The 26,239-nt window shown below is 41.1% G+C and overlaps 1 protein-coding gene across 1 annotated transcript in view; it reads left to right on the plus strand.

Annotated features, from left to right (window-relative positions):
* LOC115130437 (cadherin-12-like) overlaps window positions 1-26,239 on the plus strand; it is a 192,481-nt gene that overhangs the window by 155,319 nt on the left and 10,923 nt on the right. Inside the window, exons 7-11 of the mRNA XM_029661585.2 lie at window positions 5,160-5,413; window positions 11,220-11,356; window positions 15,383-15,504; window positions 20,399-20,516; window positions 21,926-22,177. Of these exons, the coding sequence (XP_029517445.1) occupies window positions 5,160-5,413; window positions 11,220-11,356; window positions 15,383-15,504; window positions 20,399-20,516; window positions 21,926-22,177 (883 nt within the window). The remainder of the gene's footprint in view (window positions 1-5,159; window positions 5,414-11,219; window positions 11,357-15,382; window positions 15,505-20,398; window positions 20,517-21,925; window positions 22,178-26,239) is intronic.

Consider the following 26,239-nt stretch of genomic DNA (forward strand, 5'->3'; position numbering starts at 1 on the left):
AGGATAAGTACATTAGATTGTATAGTTTGAGGAACAGATGCCTCAAGTCCTCAACTGGCAGCTTCATTAAATTGTACCCGCAAAACACCACTCTCAACATCAACAGTGAAGAGGGCGACTCCAGGATGCTGGCCTTTATGGCAGAGTTGCAAAGAAAAATCTCAGACTGGCCAATAAAAAGAAAAGATAAGGTGGGCAAAAGAACACAGACACTGGACAGGTGAACTCTGCCTAGAAGGCCAGCATCCCGGAGTCGCCTCTTCACTGCTGAAGTTGAAACTGGTGTTTTGTGTTTTGCTCCCGAGTGATGCAGCGGTCTGAGGCATCATTACAGACCCAGGTTTGATCCCGGGCTGTAAGTATCACAACCGGCCATGAATGGGAGTCCCGTAACTCACTACAATTTGCATACCGCCCCAACAGATCTATGGATGACGCAATCGCAATCACCATCGCACTGCACACTGCCCAACCTGGACAAGAGGAATACCTATGTAAGACTGCTGTTTATCGACTACAGCTCAGCCTTCAACACCGTAGTCCCCTCCAAGCTAATCACTAAGCTCAGGGCCCTGGGTTTGAACCCCGCCCTGTGCAACTGGGTCCTAGACTTCCTGATGGCCGACCCCAGGTGGTGAAGGTAGGCAACAACACCTTTGTTACGCTGCTCTTGAACACGGGGCTCCTACAAAAGGGTGACTCGACCAAATTCATTCTCATTGAAAGCAAGTCTAAGAATTGGTTTTTAACTGACTTCCCTGGTTAAATTAAGTTTAAAAAAAGTAAATAGTGGTTCTTTGCAGCAATTTGACCATGAAGGCATGATTCACACAGTCTCTTCTGAACAGTTGACTTTGAGATGTGTCTGTTACTTGAAATATGTGAAGCATTTATTTGGGCTACAATATGAGATGCAGTTAACTCTAACGAACTTATCCTCTGCAGCAGAGGTAACTCTTGGTCTTCCTTTCCCATGGCAGTCCTCATGAGAGCCAGTTTCATCATGGTGCTTGATGTTTTTTTCGATTTCACTTGACTGACCTTCATGTCATAAAGTAATGATGGACCGTTGTTTCTCTTTGCTTATTTTAGCTATTCTTGCCATAATATGCACTTGGTATTTTTTATCAAATATGGCTGTCTTCTGTATAACACTTTGTCACAACACAACTGATTTGTTCATGCGTATTTAAGAAGGAAATAAATTCCACAAATGAACTTTTAACAAGGCACACTTTTAACAAGGTACAGGTGACTAACTCATGAAGCTGGTTGAGAAAATGCCAAGAGTGTGTAAAGCTGTCATCAAGGGAATGTGTGGCTACTTTGAAGAATCTCAAATATAACACATTTTAATTTGTTGAACACTTTTTTTGTTACTACTATGTTATTTTATAGTTTTCATGTCTTCACAATTTTTCAACAGTGTAGAAAATAGTAAAAATAAATAAAACCCTTGAATGAGTAGGTGTGTCCAAACTTTTGCCTGGTACTGCATATATATATATATTTTTATGATTAAAAATCAAATAGCAAAATTATGCTTGGTATGACCTTCTTAATTAAAACAATTCCATATAGCAGTAGAAAACTGTGGCTGGCCGAGAGTGCGTTTACCTCCTTTAACTAACCTCATTCTCATTTTGACTCTACTGTTACAATATCTTAATTGAATTCACTGCTTGGCACACTATACTTTACAATGACGTCTACAAGCCAAAGCTCCTGACCTTGAAAAATAACACTGTGGACAGGACTTGTTAAAATGTAACAGGACAAAGGAAAAGTTCAAGCAATAAAACTCTTTTACAGGCTTGGGGATAGCTACCGTAATTCAATTTTAGCAAGAGTCAACAATGTCCTCCTTCTAAAGATTTGGAAAGATTTGAGTATAACTACAGAACCCAATTTACCTTGAATTTGTGTGCGCACGTACATTTGTGCATTCGTATAAGTGTACATGCATGCGTGTGTGTCCATGCATGCTCGCGTTCACTGGTGTTTGTGTATTTGTGCTGCGTATGTGGAGATGGAGTGCCATATCGCTCCAGGTCTCCAGTGAGAGTGTGTCTAATGAGGCCTACTGTAGACCTTCTGCTTCCCACCTCTCCTCTCAACCTCCCTCCACCTGTGCCTGTATTTCAGCTGAGTTATGCATTGCAGTGTAGTGCAGGCTGTGTAGTGTGTGTGTGTGTGTGTGTGTGTATGAGGTATAAGGTAAGGGAACAGCCTTTATTTGAATGCAATTGATCCCCAACCTGAAGAACATACAAATACCTATGCATGATAAAAGCATGTAAATAGACATATACTGTACTTTGTTTCTAAGGTGACCTTTTAAAAGCTAGCAACTCATTTACCTTAACATATTTACAATGATCAGGTGTCTGATTGTCAGGCCATTTGAATGTATTACGTGCCGTTCACTTTTACAAGTGTTGTGTAAACTGTAGCTATAGGCACCCTGCTCCTCTGTATTCATTTATTGCTGAGAGCGATTGAAAGTAATAGAGTGCATTTCCTGTCTAGAGAGAGTTGCTGTTGCTGAGCTGAGCCCAGTCAGTTGCATCTAGCTCACTGTAATCAAACCAGTCACAGTGGATGATGGTCAATGATTGCTCTCAAATTGGCTCCCGTTCACACATACAGCAGCATTTTATTTTTATCAGACACCTGTAATAGTTCTGAGGCTACTGTAGGCTATCATGGAGATATTCATGTGTGTCCCGAATGGCTCCCTATTCCCTACGTAGTGCACTACTTTTGACCAGAGCCCTATGGGCACTATGTGGAAAAAAGGGGGGCATTTGGGACGAAACCGTGGCAAGGCAGTTATAGTACCATGAAGATGGATGGTAGTCATTTACCGGGGTTGTGTCTTTGCATTATCTTGCTACATTCACCGTGTTTGATTGCTCATAGAAAATGTATCATGTTAAATTCACAGCTTCTTCCCCTCGCTTGCGGCCTCTTCAAACATTTTCTCTCAGCTATTACCAGATGTTTTGACTTGTTGGCACAATAAGGGGATTTTGTTGCCTGTGTTGTTGCAATAGTGGCTGTGTGTTAGTAATTTTGAAGTACACAGAAACAAATGTCTCTCATGTGACACAAGGCTAGTGGAGTCTGACCACCAGGCTCTGTCTGTGAGTGAGTGCTGTTGTGGTAACACATGAGTGGATAGTGTGTGTGTGGGTGGGTGTGTGCATGCTTGCATGTGTGTGTGTGTATATATCTGTGTGTGTGTGTGTTGGTACGTATCTCTGTGTGCTTATATGTATGCGTGTGTTTGTGTAAATACGTACGTGAGTGACTGGCCGTCACACCTGAGATTCCAGGAGATAGGTAGTGGTGCGTACATGGTTGCCACCGCTAGTGGATGTTTACATCGCAGCTGCAGACACAGTGTGGTTACTGATGGTTACGGATGTAACCCTGCGCTCCAGCTAATTGACCCAATCAGAGATGTCACAGACATAGGAGGGAGAACACTTTAAATCAACATTTACATTTACATTTAAGAGATGTCATCAGAGCATAGGAGGGAGAACACTTTAAATCAACACTTTAAGAGAGCTTTCATGCATCAGTGAATGCTCTTGAACCCTATCCAATTCTAAAGAGGTGGGGTTTCAGGTGTCTCCGGAAGGTGGTGATTGACTCCGCTGTCCATGCATCAGTGAATGCTCTTGAACCCACCAACTACAGCAGCTCGACTTTATTGCATGGAGTGAAATCCATTGAGGATGTGCAAAACATTGAGTCGGTGTAACTAAACATGCATTATTGCAATTTCACCTTTGGTAGCCCTTTCTACTCACAGCCCTTGTCATTACATATACGGGCTGGAAATGTCAGATTCAGTCATTGATAATCACCTAAATTGGAACGCAGTGGCTGTACAGTAACATGCTATACATACATGATGTCAGAGCTCAGGTTCTTCGCTTCACAGCGCTGTATGGGTTTTGACTGATAGCCGCCATTAAAAACTTCAGCACCTCGTGCAACAGGCAGATGCGCCCATCCCTCATGAAAATTGTGCTACTTTTACACATTTGTTGTTGTCTGAGTGAGGGAAATGCTGTAAATTGAGAGGAGTCGTTGTGTTCCGAAAGATGAGACGTAGAGGATTATAATAAATACCACTTTGATGTCATACAACCAAACCACACACCCATGAGTACAAATGTGAATTGAACATTTCCATGTTTGAAAAGTCATGTCATATACAGTATCAACATTTATGATCACTATATTTGATCCACCGTTACAAGGATGACGTGCATTATACCCTGGGTTGTCCTTAACAGAATGAGCCTATGTTTGTCGTATTGTGAAGACAGTTAGCTGGGGAACACGCTCTTGAATGCACTCATGACTCCATTCTATGCACACCAAAATGTATCTGAAGTGCCGTTTGAAAGCATAACACTGTAAGATTATTTTATAACATAGCTAGCCATGTTGCCCAGTAGAATAAACTTTCAAATGATGCCCACCTGACCCAGATTGCGATTTATAACGGAATGTTTTTGGATTTCGTAAACAAAAACAGTCATTGTGTGATGGTGGGGTTGCAAGGCTGTGTTCTAAACAAAAACTACTAAAGTGTGCTTGCTTCAGTTCCTCAATGGTAAAGCTAGGAGAGCTAAAAGAAAGCACCTTATAGTTGAAGGCTCTTTCCTTGAGTCAAAAAAGTGCATTGAAATTACTTAGGAATTGTGCACAGTTCAGAGAGGTGTGTGGCCTCCTGGAGACACCAGTTAGGACCCCTCACTCCAACACTTGTAATCATTTTTTCTTACCTACTCCAAAATGTCTATTAATATTATTATTATGTTACAGAATGCATCCAGAGTATATTCTTATTTTGTTATTTGCAGATGCTGTGAATAGTAGGTCTACAGCAAATGTAAAATGCACATAAAATAATCAGTGCAATGTTTGAATTAAGTCTTGTGTCAGGTGAAATGTTGTGTCCTCACCTTTGGTCTGATCGTTACTCCATGATCTCCAAAGTTTTCTCTTTGAATTGCTACAATGGTCATGCATATGCTTTGTATGGTTATTCTGTTAGAAACATCTACACTTGGCCCTATCCATGCATGTAAGGTGTTGAAGTCAACACAACTGATCATTTATTTTCTTTCTATCAGCCGCTGGACTACGAAACGAAGAAGGCCTACACCTTCAAGGTAGATGCATCCAACGCCCACCTGGACCCACGGTTCCACAGCTTAGGGGCCTTTAAAGACACGGCCACAGTGAAGATTAACATCCTGGATGTAGATGAGCCTCCAGTCTTCACTAAGCCCTCCTATGAGATGGATGTGTACGAGGACTCACCTGTAGGTGACATCATCGGAGCAGTCACCGCCCAGGATCTGGATGCTAGCAACAGCCCTGTCAGGTAAAGTAAAAACTGTTGTTATGGTTTAGGGAATATCATGAAGAGCTAGAAGACCTTGGGAGGCACTGTAAGATCTTTGTTCCTGGTCTACACTAACCTGATTCAACAACAATAAAGCCCAAACTCTCTTTATCTCTAGCAGTCTACCTCTAACTAGCAGCAGTCCTGTCAAGTAAAGTTACAACTTTTATTATGGTTTAAGAAATAGGATGAGTAACTATAGGACCTTGGCTAGTGCTGTAACACTCTGTTCATTACTCCTCAGCCTGGGGGACTCCCATTTTGCAACTTACAGACTTTTGTTCGAGCTGAACAATACTAACCGGATTTAACTACTCAACAAACAATAAAGCCCAAACAGGGCTGGGTAGGTTACTTTCTAATTGCAATCTGTTACAGTTACTAGTGACCTATCAATAAAGTAACCTTTGGATTACCAGAACTCAGCAATATGATTACTTTCAGTTACTTTTAGATTACTCTCCCCTTAAGAGCCATTAGAAGAACACAAAACAAATATTACCAGTTGATCAACATCTTTTGCAGGATAAATGGAGGTTTTACTTCATGGGTTGGTTATGTAGGCTTTTTCTAACCCATTGCTTTCTACTACAGATAATACAATTCGGCTTCGTTGGTGACACTTTGATATCTCAATAATTTGCAGCTGTTTAAGTCTATAAAAAGTGTGTGAGTTTGAGCGTGTGTTTGTTAGGCTTATGTTTATTTTTTTCAGCTGCACTCGTGGTGTTTTTGAAATAAACTCATTTTTTACAGTATAATACCACAGAAGAGCTTAGACGGGAGAAACTCTATAGCTGCGATAGCTGCGATCCATAGCTGCGATCCACACTATGTAGCTGTTGCAAGAGCGTATTTTGTCACAAAAACATTGGTTGAATTGAAGAAGTTTAAGATACCTATCAATCATTGTTTTTGTGACCAGTGGACAGCCAGTATAAAATGGGCTCTTGCAACAGCTGCATAGTGTGGATCGCAGCTATGGATCGCAGCTATCGCAGCTATGCGATTGGGTTAAAGTACATATATACACTACCATTCAAAAGTTTGGGGTCACATAGAAATGTCCTTGTTTTTTAAAGAATAGCATTTTTTTTGTCCATTAAAATAACATCAAATTGAACAGAAATACAGTGTAGACATTGTTAATGTTGTAAATGACTATTGTAGCTGGAAACGGCTACAATAGAGAGTTGCGTCAATTCGAATCTGCGTCAATTCGAATCTGCGTCAATTCGAATCTGGGTCAATTCGAATCTGGTACCAGGATAAATATGACAATGAGTCACCGATTGTATGCTATGTATTTTTATTAGCTAAGGAATAAGTGGTAAATGCAAATTTCGTATATACGGGCTCTCTGTCCCACCTCGCAGGGCAAGCAGAGAACTAACTTGTTCTTGACAAAGATATTATAAATATACTCTGACAGAAATAGTTCCTGCTTCCGAGCCGGGCTGTCAGAATAGAGACTGGGCGTGGTTTAGACTCACCCAGCCTATCGTTGATTGTTGTCGTACGAGCTGGTACCAGCCCCCGGGCGCTCCAGTTGATATATGTAACTGTTGCTGTGTCGAGTATCTATGCGCTCATTCCCTAGATACCGTTATCACATATCTGGTTTCAGTTATTGTTAAGTTTGAGTTCTAACAAAAACAGTCTGTGGTTTGCTACACTACGTTCTGTATGTGTCCGTTTTTATGTTATTCTGTATTTTTCCATCATGAGAAAGGCCCATGGCCCTGAAACTGTTAACAATGTTTTAAGTCAGCTATGTTGCATAACACATCCTCTTTCTATTCTGGTTAGAGCCAGTTTATGCTGTTCTGTGAAGGGAGTAGTACACAGCATTGTACGAGATCTTCAGTTTCTTTGCAATTTCTTGCATGGAATAGCATTCATTTCTCAGAACAAGAATAGACTGACGAGTTTCATAGAAATTGCTTTGTTTCTAGCCATTTTGAGCCTGTAATCGAACCCACAAATGCTGATGCTCCAGATACTCAACTAGTCTAAAGAAGGCCAGTTTTGTTGCTTCTTTAATCAGTTCAACCGTTTTCAGCTGGGCTAAGATAATTGCAAAAGGGTTTTCTAAAGATCAATTAGGCTTTTAAAATGATAAAATTGGATTAGCTAACACAACATGCCATTGGAACACAGGAGTGATGGTTGCTGATAATGGGCCTCTGTACGCCTGTGTAGATATTCCATTAAAAATCAGCCGTTTCCAGCTACAATACTCATTTACAACATTAACAATGTCTACACTGTATTTCTGATCAATTTGATGTTATTTTAATGGACAAAAAAAATGGCTTTTCTTTAAAAACAATTACATTTCGAAGTGACCCCAAACTTTTGAACAGCAGTGTACATTTGTGAATAGCCATCCACAACAATCCCAATCCGTAAGGCGCAACAAGCTAAATGAGAGAGCAGCAGTGTGATTCAATGAGCTATGTAAATAATAAGTGATATCCGTTTTTCCCGTAAGGGCTACACCACTGCTATCGCCCTAACCTCGAAGTGTTTATTGAAATTGGATCATCTTTGGATGTCATCAGCAGTCAAACCATTGAAAGACATGGCTTGGACTGTAGCTTACAAAATACTATTCCTGTTATTTTCCTCTGATCCATCAAATGCATTTGGTGTGTCTCTGACTTGTGGTCATATTCCTTCAGGCGGAATTAAAAAAGTTGTGCCTTTTTTCAATGCTGCTTTGAACTTCATTGAAAAGGATTAGGATTACAGTGATTAAAAAAAAACAAATGTTTTATCAGGTACATATAACAGGTTACATGTAATGTGATACTCCCCAACTCTGAGTCCAAACACTCTCTAGCTCTCTCTCTATCTCGCTCTGTTTCTTGCAAATAGCATTTCAAATAAAAATCTTAGCACAGAGAGTACAGTAGAAGACAATTGAGTGTCTCGTGCACAGATGGAAACAGAGTGCATTGTTAAAAAGTGTATGAGGGGTATTTTGCTTTGGAGTCTTATTTCTGTTCAGACAGATTGCTTTTAGTTCTACAGTGATGATTTTCAAGGATGTACTCTTGAGTGGTTGTACAAGACACAAATGGCAAAAATAGCCTGTTGCATCCAAGAAAGTATTTGTTTTAATATGAATATTTCATCTCGTAAAATACAATAGAATATAGGCGAGGTAAAGATTTGTAGAACAAAAAGCCTTTGCTCTCAGTTGTTTTGATTTTTCACTTTGTCTTGAGTGTGTTTAATTATTCAGAAACTCCAAAGTTGACATTGTTCGTTTTCATGCCGTCAGAAAATAACTCCAAAACAATAGTACCAATGACTTATCATGCATAGCGAATCACAATTTTAGAGTTTCGCCTCCACAAACTCCCACTATTCTGTGGTGCATCACCAAGTTATATTTAACTGAAGGGAAGAGCAAGCATGAAAACTGCATTTTATCATTACTCCAACCATCAACTGAAAGTTCAGATGACTCTGAGGGATTTGTGCAACCTTTTCTGACATGACCAGAGATCACGGACATCTGAAAGCATTGTGAAAGGAAGTGGTGCAGCATCCAGTGCCCCACATTGGCTGTAAACTCTCAGCCTCCTCCATCATACTCTATCACAAGAAAGGCCTTCATGGCTTTCTCAATAGTGGCTTGATAGAGGCGAACATTTGCTCTAACCACTAGGCTACCCTGCCGCCCCAACTGCTCTTGTTTGAGGCTCAGGACGTACATCAATGCTAATGGGTTGAACAGAGAAAGTTTTGCAGTTCACAGTGAACACTGCATAGATGTGCTGAATTCAGTGCTATATCACACTCAATCACCAGTGTGATGCTGAACTATAAAATGTGCTATCCATGGTCCTGAACATTGTCTAGAGCTGTTCATGTTGCTCAATAGCGAGTTGAGCTGTCCAGGTGCTGAAAAGTAGACTGACACACTGGAGTCTATCAGTGGCTTTTCATTGCAGTGAAATTGTCAGCTTTGCTTATTTTTGTTCACTCACTCATTCCATTGACAGACTACGAACTTATGTTAGATACTCACAATTAAGTATTTATGAAAGCTGTTGGTGTGTTTTTATTAATAAGGTTTTCTTTATTAAAATAGGACTGGAGCATAATGGCTCCCGAGTGGCGCAGCAGTCTAAGGTTCTCAATCTCAGTGCCAGAGGTGTCACTACAGACCCTGGTTTGATCCCGGGCTGTATCAGAACCGGCCGTCCCCTAAGGCGGCGCACAATTGGCCCAGTGTCGTATGTGTTAGGAGAGGGTTTGGCCGAGGTAGGCTGTAATGGTAAAATAAGATTTTGTTCTTAACTGACTTGCGTAGTTCAAATCAAATGAAACTTTATTTGTCACATGCGCCGAATACAACACGTCTAGACCTTACCGTGAAATGCTTACTTACAAGCCCTTAACCAACAGTGCAGTTCAAGAAGACTTAAGAAAATATAAAGAAAACTAAAGTAAAAAACGAATAAAGAATAATAATAAATAGTTAAATAAAGGTTAAATCAAAAATAAAATCAAATGATTATTAGCATTTTTCCATAGCATATTTTTATTGTAAAATGCAATATTAAATTCATATCAAATTCAAGACTGGTGGTGTCTTTTGGAAACATGATATATATTCCTTTTGAATTAATGCCATATTTGCACACTAACAATTACAAAGGATATCTCAAAAGTAGCATTTCAGAAGGGAGATTGTTTAAAAAAATAGGCAGGTTGAGATTCAACTAGAAAAATATGGTCATGCCCTAAGGATGAATTTACACGCATTCTTCCCTTTGAACCAGTGATCAGAGTTCTAGTGTAATATTCATCAAAGAAAGTAGACCTAACACTGAACGGTTCTGGCTAGATCAAGTCTACTTCAAGGCTTTCAACTAAACAGGGTTAAAGAGAGGGCTAGGATAATTGGATGTTTGACTATAAAACATGTTATCTGATTAGAACAGGTTCTGCACGTATCAGACATGATGAGAAACAGATATGAAAATTCAGGCCAAACTGCCTTTTTACAAGCTGTTGGAGAACTGTGCTACCAATATATAACATTACTAAGCACAGTATAGCGCCATACAAAGAGTACCAAGTTTACAGAAAGAATATTTGAGAAAGACATTGTTTAGGTCCAAGTCGACCACGTTGCAATAACCGGAAGACAAATCATTGGCTGAACATATCAATTTTGCCATGCAGCAACATCAATAACAAATGCCTCTTTAGGAATGAACAAATGCCTCTTCAATAACTAACAAAAGCCTCTTTAGTAATCAACAAATCCCTCTTTGGTTTGAAAACGATACGTTGATCAGCTTGCATCTTTGTGGTAACGTTGTGTAGCCTACATCTTAATGATGATGCTGCTTTCAGTGGTCCTGAACCCTTATTGAAAGTACATGTCTAGTGCAATGTTTCTTTAAAAGACTGTGCATGTTGTGTCACTCTAAAAATATATTTAGTCAGCATAACCAAGACACATGCGCCACCGTTACTCAATTGTGATGTATGCTGCTTACCACAGCCCATTTTGTGGAAATGCCCTCAGTGTATGAGTAATAAACATTACCTCTCTGCCTCTCAAATGGAACCCTATTCCTTATATAGTGCATTACATTTGTCCAGGGCCCATAGGGAGACATAGGGAATATGGTGCAGTTTGGGATGCAACCCCTGGTTGAATATATTACACCTAATTCTATACATTTGCCCATGGGAGAAATGAATTCCTTGCTACCCTCGTGTGGGAAATTGCCTAATTTACCAAATGTTTTATTAGGTATTCCATCGACTGGAAGAGTGACCTGGACAGCTACTTTGACATTGATCCAGTGGAGGGAACGATTTCCACAAACGAACTACTGGACAGAGAACATATCGCCCAGCACAATATCACCATTGTGGCCACCAAACTTAGTAAGTATGTGACAACAGATAGATCACGATTCATGCCGGTATCACTGCCGCCTTTCTCTTTTGAAATCTGTGTGACAGATTTAAGGAGGTTTCAATCAAGTCAATAGTCAATCTCATTTTGTTTGAGTCGTTTATCGGCAACCGTAAAGTATGATGGCTCCCCCGGAGCTTGTTTGATCAGGACATTGTTTCCTCTGGCCGTACCCACCTTAACTGTCTCTGAAACTCTCTCTCTGTCCTTCTCTTCATTCTTTACCCTCTCTACCTTTTAATGCTCTACCGTAAAAATGTTTTTAACTGCCTTCAAATTCAAGGTTTCTTAATCATGATATTTTAAAGAGATTCTCTGGTACTTTTGTATATTTTTTTAGCCAGTAGATGTGAAAGCAGAGTTCATGAGCCAAAAATGATCGCCGACAAATTGCGTACTACGTCACATACTGTATGTGCAGATATATGCATCGCGTCATTGCTCTCTCGCTCTGCTGTGTATGCATCTTGCTAGATGTCACTCAAATGGCGAGGGGCTCAAGATCATTGGCTGAAACTCGAATTGCTTGGGTAATTGCTAGGGGGCTGGCCCATGTGGGGGAAAATGGAGGGAAAACGGTGCCGTACAGCTTCCAGAAAACATTATCTTTTAAACTAGGGATGTCGTGGCTTATTGAGGTAAAACGTTAATTCTGAAAATAGATTTGGCATAAATGAACTACACACTGACACATCCAGCCCAAAGCGGGAGGTTTAAAAAAGGACTTACTGGTTGGCAAAGTTCCAGAGCATGTCTTTAAGATCAAAATGTTCTTGCTTGAATGATCTTATGTTGACAATGATGAAGAAAGTCTATGTTTTCAGTCACGTCACAAAAAAAGAGGTATATATATTAATGATGGAGAGCCTGCAGTGTTGATTTAAGAGTTCATTTACACTCACTGTGAATTTAAGAGCTGCCATCAGACTAATTATATATTTTTATGAAGAAAAGTGGAGCAAATTTCCAGATAAATAAGCAAATCCATCGTCATCAAGTCATCAAATCTGCTAACAGCCATCAAAGTCATTATCTGGGAGGCAGGCTGGTGCTCAATCAAAATTATCCACGCTGTATATTCATTAGAACGGACTGTAAAATAAGGGCCATTAAAAGTTGAGCTGCTTTTATCGCCTTGGAAACTGGCATTAGTCACTTCGCGGTGGGTGGCGATGAAATTCTAATTTATGTTTCTGGAGTCATTGCAGTAATGGAGGGATGGAGGGACGGAGTGGTGGGGGGGGTGGAGTGATGGAGAGGTGGATGGATGGAGGGATATGGGTGGGGGAATGTGGGGGTGATGGAGGCTCAGCCATCATACTCAACATGTGAATCAGCGATTGGGGATCATGGGATATCCTTTTTGCACACATACCTCTCTCACATCCCTCCATCCTCCTTTCCCCACCTTCAACTCAAAATACAACAACATACCTGGTGAATACAGCATTTTGCTTTCAGTCTTCCAATGCTTCACATGCCGAATAAGCCATGGAAGCTGTATCAACATTTCTGGAGTAGCCTTTCCACCGGCATCTCCACTGCAGGCCATTTGTTTTTGTTGCCTTGAGGAACTTGCCGTAAACCCTACACCACTTTTGTGAAAAAGTATTCGGGTCGGACCCCAGCGTCTCCACAATCTCTCTCCATGAATTGGCATGGTGGTCTTCATATAATGCATGGCTAGAATTGTAGCGGTGCAGGTACTTCTGCACCTCCTCGTCAATCAATGCTTGAAGTTGTCGTTCATAATCTTAAATGCACACTGAGTTTCAGGCTGAATCGTGAAAAAGAAACTTGCCTACCCCTACAGTTGACCAATCATGGACAAAGGGGCGTAGACTTCGGCTCCTGAACATCGGCTGTCCTTGATTTAAAATAAATTGTCTGCCCGAACAAAGTCCAAAACGAACAAAAGCATCACTCTTCCGAACTGTTTCAGCTGGGAAGATTCAGGCACCTTTATTCCCCTCACTAACACACCTACATCCACCTAGCTTTCCCCTCTGAGGGCCTAAATTCCTAGAGAGCTCATTTACTTGTGAGCGGAATACACTTGTGTCCAGTGTTTATAGGAAACGTAACGGTGTTGGATGCTATAGAATGCCTGGACACTTGGTGTCCATTATAGATAAACCGCTCTCTCTGGGACTACAGTTTTGTATCTCCAAACATTTGACTTTAGATCAGTTGTGAGACCATAGAGCCTGACAGAGCGTTTTACAGTGGCTCCTGTAATGGCCGGTATGGGCCCTGTGTGATTCTTCTTAGATGTGTGTCTGTGTGCTATGTTTTGTTATGTTCCCACTATGTGGATTAAAATCTGATTGGAGACCAAACATGCATAAGGGGCTCACAGTGATAACAAATTATTACAGTACCAGTCAAAAGTTTGGACACACCTACTCATTCAAGGGTTTTTCTTTATTTAGCTATTTTCTACACTGTAGAATAATAGTGAAAACATCAAAACTATGAAATAACACATATGGAATCATGTAGTAACCAAAAAAGTGTTAAACAAATCCTAATATATTTTTTATTTGAGATCCTTCAAAGTAGCCACCCTTTGCCTTGATGACAGCTTTGCACACTCTTCGCATCCCAGGACACCAATCCCATAGAGGTTAAAGGAAAATATTTGTATATATTTGACATGTTATGTTTATCTGACATAATATAATGGAATGTGCTAAAAACTAATGTACACATAAATAACTGCATTTCTATAGCTTCCACAATATTTTTTACACTGGTGGGGGAGAACCAAGATGGAGGCGCAGTGGATTCAACACAGTGCAACCTATATACCATCTAGTGTATATAAATCATTGGATAGGTTGAGGTTTCCCCCCTTGCAGTTTCATGAATGATATACATACCATTTAGTGACCTCTATTTAATTATGAACACAGTCTATAATACAATAGGTCTACAACTCTTCATTCCTGGAAGGACACAATGCACCTTTCATAGAAAATAGTTCCTCATTGTTCTGCGTCAGAGGGCCAAGAGAAAACCAGAGGACCTTCAGATACAATATCACAGAGAGGGAGAAGACAGAGAGAGAGAGAGAGAGAGAGAGAGAGACAGATGCGCAATGTCCAACATTTCTGCCAGAGGAGTATCAGTGTTAGGGGTGTCGATCAGTGCGGAAAGCAGCAAATCCCGTACTCAGTGTCGTTTCTTTTCTGTGAGGAAGATTGCTTTTTCCATCAAGGTCGCACACAGGTCTCTGGCTGAGCCCTAGCTGCATCTTCAATTCCCCTGTGGAGGGGAGGAGGGCCATCCACCGCTCCCTTCCCTATAAGCCTGCACTGCAAAGCATAGCCTACCCCCCCCACTTCAAATCCATAAAGTTTACCTTCACTTCTGCCTCTGAATACAAAGAAGACATTTCCCCCTTGTGCCATAGCTGTATAGAAATATTGTTTCAAAAGCAGAGATTCTGGTAACTGCTCCTCTAGGGAGTTTCGGCAATGTCATTAATATGTGACTTGCATTTCAACAGCAGTTTAAGCTGGAGCCCATAGCAGAAGTCTGAGGGAGAATGGTTTGCGCAATCTGTACACAACTAATGGGTAGAACCAAGTATAGCTATAAATGTTCAATCATACTGTGTTTATTGTTCATGGAATATAGTCTTCTGTTTTTAGAATACTGAAAGAACATATTTATTTTAAGGTATAGACTTTGTATTTATTCTCCAATACATGGATACTTTTGAGGCATCTGAGAATCCTAAGACTGCAGTGCATTATACAACCACATGATGTCAGGGTTGTATAATCAATAGGGAATTGTATAATCTAACACTCTGTTTTCCATTTACATTTACATTTACATTTAAGTAATTTAGCAGACGCTCTTATCCATATCTTATTTCCCTCTTCTTACACTAACTAACCCATAGGCAAGCACAATGAAACTCATTAACTAGAAGCATTTGTAATTGTTTTGCTCATTGTTGTTTGTTGTGTGATTTTACTCCTCAGATAGCCCAGTGCTGACCAGTAGAGTGGCTGTCACCATTCATGTACTGGATGTCAATGAATTTTCCCCTGAACTAGCCATCCCTTACGAGAGCTTTGTGTGTGAAAATGCCAAAGTAGGCCAGGTAAGTGAGTGTGTGTGTGTGTATATGAGTCCCAAAGGCTATGTCACAAATGGCACCATATGTACTGCACTACTTTTGACCAGGGCCTACAGCGGTACAAAGTTTTTATTTAAAATAAATCATATAAAACAAAAGCTCATTGCCATGCATATCACTGGTATCATTGTATCAGAGTTTTGCATAATGCTAAAACCATCTGCTTTATTTCAGCTAATGGAGGGGTTGGGCGTGCTTTGTTCATCAGCAAGCAAGTGTACATTCAGATGATTTATTTGGATGCAGGGGAGTCTCTGCATGTGCACATTGTAAACCACCCGTGCCTACAAATTAGCATATTAGCAAACATCTACATGCAGTTAGTGTGCCGACAGAGAGCCCCTTTGGGGATTTACCGAATAGCTAGAAAGACCTTTCCGTCACACACTAAAGATGCATTATCCTTACTTCCCACTGGGTACAAACTGGTTGAATCAATGTGGTTTCAAAGTAATTTGTCAACCAATTTTGATGTGGACCCCACTTAGATATTACATATGGATTTCAGAAAAGACAACGTGTGTTTTGAGGGTAAAATTTCAACCACAGTATCATGTCAACATGGTAACTAAATTTCAATCTAGAAAAACCTTGTATGAAATATATTTAATTTGTACCTTTAGAACAACATCAGATCTTTAACATTATATCCACTTTCAGAAAAATAACAGTAGGCTGGGCAGCACCTTCTACTGGAGAATTGATATATCTACAGCTACCCTTTGGTCTCCCATCCAGGGATTTAACCAAGCCCGGCTTAGCTATGATATCACTGACTATGACCGATGTGCTATAGTGAGAAGGATTGTTGAGAGATCACTTAAAAACGAAATAGATTCACTAATGCTATTGAAGTCATTCCAAAGGGTAGGTTTAACAGAGCAAATTCCATGTGACCATACTTTATCACTCATGTATCATCAATGATAGCATTTAGACCAATATAGCACTAAGAATGTCATCAACAGCTATTGCTTCAATTCAACCTAAACCTAAAAATAGATAATCCAATAGGCCCAGGGTTTCAAGCTCTGGTTGATTTCAAATGTAATGATATTTAGTGATATTGAATTGTGTTTGTTTGTCAACGCAACAAAATATCAACATTTGCAGGAGATGTATCTTCTGCTTGGATAGTTCCACCTGTGCCACTGGCTATAATTCCAGTTTTTCTACAAATGAATAATTGAAATGATTCAAGTCTCCATTTCAACCCAAAATCGAAGTTAAAGAATAGGACTAAATCATATAATTTTTAATACATTTAAAGTTTGATTTGATTTAGTCTTACGCTTTAACTTATATTTTTGGTTGATGGAGACATGAATCCAACATTTCAATTATTAATTTGTAGACAGACTGGAATTAAAGCAGGCTAAGTCAGTGGCAAAGATGGAACTATCAACAACGAAGACACATTTCCTTGAAATGTTGATATTTTGCTGATTTGACAACCACACACAATTCTAAATCATTTTTGAATTACACTAAATAGCCTACTAACTTGTCGACAAGTTAACAACTCAACCAAAAATACAAGTTTAAAGAATGGGATTAAGCCAGTGGCTCAGCTGAAACTATCCAAGCAGTAGATACATCTGCTTTAAATGTTTCTACTTCGTTGAGTTGTTAACCAAACACAATTCAATAATATAGCTGCAAGCAGCATTGCCGGGGTTCAAGCTGTGGACCGACTTTGACATCGTCAGGACAAATTAGAAACATTGCCCTAGGATAAGCTACTTACGCATTCCTTACCATGATTACCAATTAGCAGAACTCAAAATCATACAGATCATGCAATACTAATTTATTGTATTTTGGACAATATTTTTATGACCTTGGCTTCTTTAAAACAGAACCGCTGGACAGATCGTCACCAAATGTAGTATATAGCATCTATAGATGCACATCTTAAAACAATATGACAACTATGAGCCAAATAAGCTTGCATTAATGTGTTTTCCTGTCAAGCAGTGCCATGTGACCATACTTTACAGGTTAGCTAGATATATATCCCTGAGCATATGTGCCAAATTTCATTATTCTGAGTCTAACAGATCAGGAGATATAAACATGTGCCTGTTATAGCACCACAGTATGGTTGATCTGAATGTGCTTATATATGTTGAGTCTTGTTTGGTACATGTGTATAAAGTTTTGTTACAATACAATTATCCGTGTCAGAGTTATATGTATTTATGACCAAGACCACGCCCACGTCAATGTTTATTGGTCAGTAGCGGCCATGTTGCTTGAGATGCTATCCTGGAACCCCTAATAAGCAATGTCAACAAGTAGAATCGAGTTTCACGCAGCTTCGCTGCTTGAACCCTTAATTGCTTTTGTAGCACAGTAAACAGCTTAAAGTTAAGGCTATTTTACAAACGAATGTAACATTCATCCTTGAAATGAGTAACACATCCATGGCCACATTTTGAGGTTACTGTAATTATATATTTCGTCTCATGTAGCTAATCATATAAAGTCTGCATATTCAAGATAGCATGCATAGGTCGTCACAGGTCTGTGTAGATCTTCACATTTGCAGTAATAATCTGTACAGAAACTCAAACTGCATTGATCACTTGCACCACGTACTTTCAATGTATTCTGAATTGCAATCAAGGTAATTTGGTTCCACTATTAGATGAAGCACAGTGATAACACATTAATCTGTTGTGTAAATAAACAACATATCTGACATTCTATTCCCATTTGAACTTTGCTGTGCTTTTAAATGATTGAAAGTACAGTGATAGACATTTGGGTGACAACCAGAATTTTGGTTGTGCTTTTAGATGGCTGAAAGCATTGCGATTATACATTGGAAATGAAACACACTTTTTGAGTGGGTGACTATAGGTTAGAATAGTCTCAACCAATTATCCACATTGAAATGATGTGGTGTGCAGAGTGGGTTATGCCTTGCTCAATGAACCTTTATTTTAATGATATATTAGTTACACATTTTTCAGATCTGGTGATTACCACTTCTAATCTTGACCTCAACCCTACAACATTAGATCTAACTATTTTCAGGAACTCTAGTATTAACCATCGCCAAGATGTACACTTAACTTAACGTTCTTCTCCCTCAGAGAATAATATCCGTTTGGCTCCATGCTTTCCATACTAGTACTTTTAACAGGAAGATTCCGCCAGCTGTTACTCACAGCTGGTTGGTGATAAAGAATTGCAGGTCTTCTGTTGTAAGAGCCATCATACCCTTCGGTGATTAGCCCCCCTCAAATTGCCTGCCAAAGAACAGACAAAGCACTTACAGTGCAGTACAGGTATTCTGAAGCAAATCACACTGTGCAGCAGCAATGTATGTAGTTCTGTCTTTGAGCTGTTCTTGTCTATTGATGTTCTGTATTATGTCATTCTGTATTATGTTTCATGTTTTTTGTGGACCCCAGGAAGAGTAGCTGCTGCTTTTGCAACAGCTAATGGGGATCCTAATAAAATACCAAATACCAAAATACCAACCTCCCCTGAACAGTAAACCAGGGATGTATTCAGGTGAGAAAAACAAGAGATACATATTTCCATTTGAAAGCAGCCAGGAAGGCTATGCAGAAGGCATACAATATGACTTCTTTAAACAGAGATGTTTGCCTTAGGACATACAGCAATTTCAGCTGTAGGCAATGCAGGATAAAAGTTATGTTCCTTCACAGCTAATGGACTTGGACAAACACACTGTTTGTGTATTCTCAGTGAAATGGATTAAAAAGAGAAAATAAGAAATCTCTCTATTATCAAAAACACAATTACATGTATCTGAATGCATTCTAAAATTAAGAGGGTAGAGTAAAGCAAGGGGCTATCATCCCAAACTGAAGCCACACAGAGGAGAGCAGAGTAGATTAGGGAAGAGGAGTGTTTCGAGGCGAGGCAAGTAGAAGCGAAAAGAGAATGAGAGACGAGGCTAAACAACCTCCCATTGAGATCATAGCTCTGTGCATTGATCGACTGTGACAGGAATCCATTACCCCATGTTGCCCTTAGACAAGTAAAACACAACATAATTAGAATATGTGCATCTAGAAACAATGTTTAATTAATTTTCTCTTACGGATATGTCCCTGTTCAGGTCACACAAATGTATAGATCGCTTTGTGTCCAGGTTTTGGCCATTACACAGTGATAATAAAACAAGGCTTTATTGTTGCAAAGATTTAGAATAATAAAAACTGCATTCTTAATTTGATTTCAATTGTTTCTGTTGAATGGGGCATAGTGAGTCTATGATTCATTGTGTGTTCATGGGAGTGGTCAGGGGAATACAGTATGTTCACTCTGAGAAAAGGCTGCATGTTTTTAATATTGTTGCCAGTCAAAGAAATATGTAGAAAAAAACTCCTTAATGTAACTTTATGAGTCACATAACTTAAAGTATAACCTAATGTCCAAACAGTGTGAGTGTATTGTATATAAAATAACTAGAAAAATATAAAACTACCGCTGTATATTAAAATTCCAAATGCATTCTGCAGCCGAGAACAAATCATTACTATTTCTCCCTCGGGAACATTTAAGGTAAATTAAAACCTGTTTCTTATACACAGAAACTAGGACAATCGCAAAACAGATTATTTGATGTGTTGGTAACTATCTACCTAAATATTTGTCGGAATGTTTCAATGAATCATCATCATCATTAGTAAAAAATATTCTTAAAGCGCACCTGTGATCCAACCTTTAATTAGTGGCTTTGTTTTCAGTCATATTTGGCCTAGCCAACCAGGAAAAAAATACTCACATTATTCACATGTAGATTGTAATGGAGTGAGGGAAAAAAAAGGGGGGGGGGCAGTGTGCCAGTTTAATGTAAAAAATGTTTCTCTCTCAGGTAATTCAAACCTTCAGTGCAAAGGACCAGGATCTGCCTCAAAATGGTCATAAGTTCTCCTTCAAACCGTCAGAGAAGGACATCAACAACAAGAACTTCACTATCCGAGACTTTGGAAGTGAGTTATCTTGACCAGGTTTCTGACACTATGCCAGTGAGAAAGAAAAAGTAGTCCTGATAGTGACAGCATCTAACATATCTCTAGGTGATACAGTGCATCCATCATAACACCTGCAACAAGGCCACAGGCTTTAACCTTTAGACTTGTGTTGTGAGTACCTTGTGTTTTTGTGAGGACCTGATATACAGTGTTATCTTACATATCCAAGCAAAATAATATATATTTCTAGTCATTTTGTGCAGGAGCCATGGCCATTACCATCATTGGGAGTCAACTGTGTAATATAATTGATTTGTGATTATTATAAATGTAGAAAAATGTGTACTGTTTTGTCAATTCTATAGAATTGATGTTGTCATATAGTATATTCTCAGAAAGGTATGGTGTCTCTTTCCAATGGGGATATTGTGAAACACAGCCTTGGAAGTCTAACATGCAAAGGAGGGTAAAAACGAGTGTGACTGTGACCTAATTGCAGTATGAAGCTGTGGAAACGAATGCATTTCTCAACCTTGAAGAGAGACCTGGCTTGAACCTCTGATCCAGTTTTACTTTTTGGACACAGCATCTCACAGCTTTTTGCCCTGCCATCACATTGCCAACAGACACAATCTCCAGATACAGCGGTGAGATCTGATATGCAGGGACAAGGCATTTAAATCACCACTGGCGAAGTCTAGCAAAGCAGGAGAAAGGACAAGAAATACAGATGGCATCCCAAATGGCACCCTTTTCCCTTTATGGTGCACTACTTTTGACCAGAGCCCATAGTCTGTGCATAAAATTGAAAGTATTTTTTGACACCTTGAACCCCTGTCAGGAAAAAGTCACAGGCCTCGTCAGACGAACAAACCAATCCTGACAGGGGTCAGACAGTCTAGACCCAGTGGACAGGTTTGGGGCTGGTCCAAGCTGACACATCACCTCGTTCCTGAGAAACACTGTCCAGGTCTATTCCTCTGACCAACTTCACACCTGCTGCAGCACCAGCCCCAACACCACCTTACTTTCTGAGTGCATACTTACCTTACTCTTCTTTACAGGCAATGTTAGCTGAATGAACAAAACCAAACAGTTTCCCAGAGCACTCAGTTGTAGGGGGTAAGTCTGCCATGTTGTCCCATAGGCAATGTTTTCTGAGGCAACATGCTGGCTGATGTAATGTCAGGTCGGCCTTGTTTATGACATGGGACAGTAAAACAACCAACTTACAACATTTCTGATGTAATTTCCAACAGGCACACATGCACAAGAAAACACCTGGTTCATTGTCTCATTGTAATAGGTTAGTGTATCCCAAATAAGACTATTAACAGTGGCTGCTTCTTTGTTCCATATCCTTAATAAGACTATATTACTATTCATCCATAGTTAAACAACGGGTGTTTTGTTTATTTCTGTCCCAGATAACACAGCCGGGATAGTGACTCTGCAGAGCGGTTTTCGACGGCGTTCCCAGAAGATCTACTTCCTGCCCGTTGTAATCCAGGACAGCGGCTACCCCGTCCAAAGCAGCACAGGCATCCTGACCATCCGTGTGTGTGGCTGCGAGTCAGACGGCTCACTCCTCACCTGCAGCGCAGAGGCCATCTTCCTCCCGGTGGGCCTGAGTACAGGGGCTCTGATAGCCATCCTCCTGTGCATTGTCATTCTACTAGGTGAGTCATTTATGCCTCATTCACTCCTCCTAGTCAGAATTGACTGTGTTATGCTGTTTATCCTTGTAAGGCCCACCCAGAGCATGAACCAACGTTCACAAAAACACTAACATTCCCACAAAGCAGTGTCATAACAACCAGACTAACCACCACAATAGTCAGTGTATTGTCATTCTACTGGGTGAGTATTGAGTAATTTACTCTTGTGGTAGGTTCTACTAAATTATGACTGTGTAATTCTCCCAGTGGGGCATAGTACAGGGACTCTGATAAACCTTTTTCTGTGCATCGTTATCCCTAAAACAAAAAACCACATGCTTTAACATGAAATTTCACATGTGAAAACATATGTTTTTGGAGCACGTGTAGTCTCATGCTATTACATGTTGTTTTACATGTTGTCCTGTTATCACATTAACTTCACACAAGTTCACATGTGAAATTCATGTGTTTTGCCTTAAGGGATTCTACTAGATGAGTCATTTACAGTAATGACTGTGTAACAGATCGGTGTATGTCACTGTACAGACAACCCAGGAGAAAAACCCACATGCAACCCTTACCCCTACAAGCTGACGAATCATAACCACTTGCCTTACTAAAACTATAGTATGGTTGGTTTGGCCGGTGGCAAAAATAATTTAGCTCTCAGGGAAACTGATGCCACTGCCCGATAGATTAGCTCACACTGGCTATTTAGTTCACAGATGGGGTTGACAGATGTGACAGCTCAACTTCTAGCTCCTAATAAACTTTGCTGTATTTCCTTTTTTTTCTGTGTTATTTCTTACATGATTAGCCTAGATTTTCTTTTGTGTTATTACATACAGACAGAATTTTGGGTGGGATATCAGAGCAAGGGTAACTCGCCAGCATTACGACCAGGAATACGAATTGGAATCTTTGTTCGCACCCCCCAGGGCAAGTGAATTAATCCAGCGGCTACTCCAAAGCACTGCCAGCGGAGAAGAGGGATTCAGATTAGACGTTTTGTCAGGAGGCGTGCACACCATCCATCACTTCCAAGTATATTACTCAATAATGTTCAGTCTCTGGATAATAAAGTAGACAAGCTCAGGGCAAGGATCTCCGTCCAGAGAGACATCAAAGATTGTAACATACACTGTTTCACAGAAACATGGCTCTCTCGGGATATACTGTCCCCATCCATACAGCCAGCTGGGTTCTCAGTATACTGCGCAGACAGGAATAAAGAACTCTCAGAGAAGAAGAAAGGCAGGGGGGTATGTTTCATGATGACCTATTCAGTGATGGATGGTGTACAGTCAACATTACTTGCCAATTTGCAATCATTGGACAATAAATTAGACGAGGTATGAATATCCTACCAACTGGACATCAAAAACTTACCGGAATCGTGGCTGAATGACGACATGGATATTTAGCTAGCGGGATACACGCTGCACCGGCAGGATAGAACAGCACACTCTGGTAAGACGAGGGGGGGCGGTCTATACATATTTTTAAACAACAGCTGGATCACGAAATCTAAGGGAGTCTCTAGATTTTGCTCGCCTGAAGTAGAGTATATTGTGATAAATTGCAGGCCACACTACTTGCCTAGAGAGTTCTCAGCTATACTTCTCGTGGCTGTTTATTTACCACTACAAACAGATGCTGGCACTAAGACCGCACTCAGTCAGCTGTATAAGGAAATAAGCAAACAGGAAACCACTCACCCAGAGGCAGCGCTCCTAGTGGCCGGAGACTTTATGCAGGGAAACTAAAATAAATTCTACAAAATCTCTATACATTTACATTTAAGTCATTTAGCAGACGCTCTTATCCAGAGCGACTTACAAATTGGTGCGTTCACCTTAAGACATCCAGTGGAACAGCCACTTTACAATAGTGCATCTAAATCTTTTAAGGGGGGGGGGGTGGTGAGAAGGATTACTTTATCCTATCCTAGGTATTCCTGAAAGAGGTGGGGTTTCAGGTGTCTCCGGAAGGTGGTGATTGACTCCGCTGTCCTGGCGTCGTGAGGGAGTTTGTTCCACCATTGGGGGCCAGCGCAGCAAACAGTTTTGACTGGGATGCGTGGGAACTGTACTTCCTCAGTGGTAGGGAGGCGAGCAGGCCAGAGGTGGATGAACGCAGTGCCCTTGTTTGGGTGTAGGGCCTGATCAGAGCCTGGAGGTACTGAGGTGCTGTTCCCCTCACAGCTCCGTAGGCAAGCACCATGGTCTTGTAGCGGATGCGAGCTTCAACTGGAAGCCAGTGGAGAGAGCGGAGGAGCGGGGTGACGTGAGAGAACTTGGGAAGGTTGAACACCAGACGGGCTGAGGCGTTCTGGATGAGTTGTAGGGGTTTAATGGCACAGGCAGGGAGCCCAGCCAACAGCGAGTTGCAGTAATCCAGACGGGAGATGACAAGTGCCTGGATTAGGACCTGCGCTGCTTCCTGTGTGAGGCAGGGTCGTACTCTGCGGATGTTGTAGAGCATGAACCTACAAGAACGGGCCACCGCCTTGATGTTAGTTGAGAACGACAGGGTGTTGTCCAGGATCACGCCAAGGTTCTTAGCGCTCTGGGAGGAGGACAAATGGAGTTGTCAACCGTGATGGCGAGATCATGGAACGGGCAGTCCTTCCCCGGGAGGAAGAGCAGCTCCGTCTTGCCGAGGTTCAGCTTGAGGTGGTGATCCGTCATCCACACTGATATGTCTGCCAGACATGCAGAGATGCGATTCGCCACCTGGTCATCAGAAGGGGGAAAGGAGAAGATTAATTGTGTGTCGTCTGCATAGCAATGATAGGAGAGACCATGTGAGGTTATGACAGAGCCAAGTGACTTGGTGTATAGCGAGAATAGGAGAGGGCCTAGAACAGAGCCCTGGGGAACGCCAGTGGTGAGAGCGCGTGGTGAGGAGACAGATTCTCGCCACGCCACCTGGTAGGAGCGACCTGTCAGGTAGGACGCAATCCAAGCGTGGGCCGTGCCGGAGATGCCCAACTCGGAGAGGGTGGAGAGGAGGATCTGATGGTTCACAGTATCGAAGGCAGCCGATAGGTCTAGAAGGATGAGAGCAGAGGAGAGAGAGTTAGCTTTAGCAGTGCGGAGGGCCTCCGTGATACAGAGAAGAGCAGTCTCAGTTGAATGACTAGTCTTGAAACCTGACTGATTTGGATCAAGAAGGTCATTCTGAGAGAGATAGCGGGAGAGCTGGCCAAGGACGGCACGTTCAAGAGTTTTGGAGAGAAAAGAAAGAAGGGATACTGGTCTGTAGTTGTTGACATCGGAGGGATCGAGTGTAGGTTTTTTCAGAAGGGGTGCAACTCTCGCTCTCTTGAAGACAGAAGGGACGTAGCCAGCGGTCAGGGATGAGTTGATGAGCGAGGTGAGGTAAGGGAGAAGGTCTCCGGAAATGGTCTGGAGAAGAGAGGAGGGAATAGGGTCAAGCGGGCAGGTTGTTGGGCGGCCGGCCGTCACAAGACGCGAGATTTCATCTGGAGAGAGAGGGGAGAAAGAGGTCAGAGCACAGGGTAGGGCAGTGTGAGCAGAACCAGCGGTGTCGTTTGACTTAGCAAACGAGGATCGGATGTCGTCGACCTTCTTTTCAAAATGGTTGACGAAGTCATCTGCAGAGAGGGAGGAGGGGGGGGAGGGGGAGGAGGATTCAGGAGGGAGGAGAAGGTGGCAAAGAGCTTCCTAGGGTTAGAGGCAGATGCTTGGACTTCTATCAACATGTTAAATGTGCAAACAGAGGGAGAAAATTCTAGATCACCTGTACTCCACATAGAGAGATGCGTACAAAGGTCTCCCTCGCCCTCCATTTGGTAAATCCGACCACAACTCTATCCTCCTGATTCCTGCTTACAAGCAAAAATGAAAGCAGGAAGCACCAGTGAGTCGGTCTATACAAAAGTGGTCAGATGAAGCAGATGCTAAACTACAGGACTGTTTTACTATCACAGACTGGAACATGTTCCGGGCTTCTTCCGATGACATTGAGGAATACATCACATCAGTCACTGGCTTTATCAATAAGTGCATCGAGGACGTCATCCCCACAGTGACTGTACATACATACCTTAACCAG

This window comes from Oncorhynchus nerka, linkage group LG6 (assembly GCF_034236695.1).
Source record: "Oncorhynchus nerka isolate Pitt River linkage group LG6, Oner_Uvic_2.0, whole genome shotgun sequence".
Taxonomy (NCBI): domain Eukaryota; kingdom Metazoa; phylum Chordata; class Actinopteri; order Salmoniformes; family Salmonidae; genus Oncorhynchus; species Oncorhynchus nerka.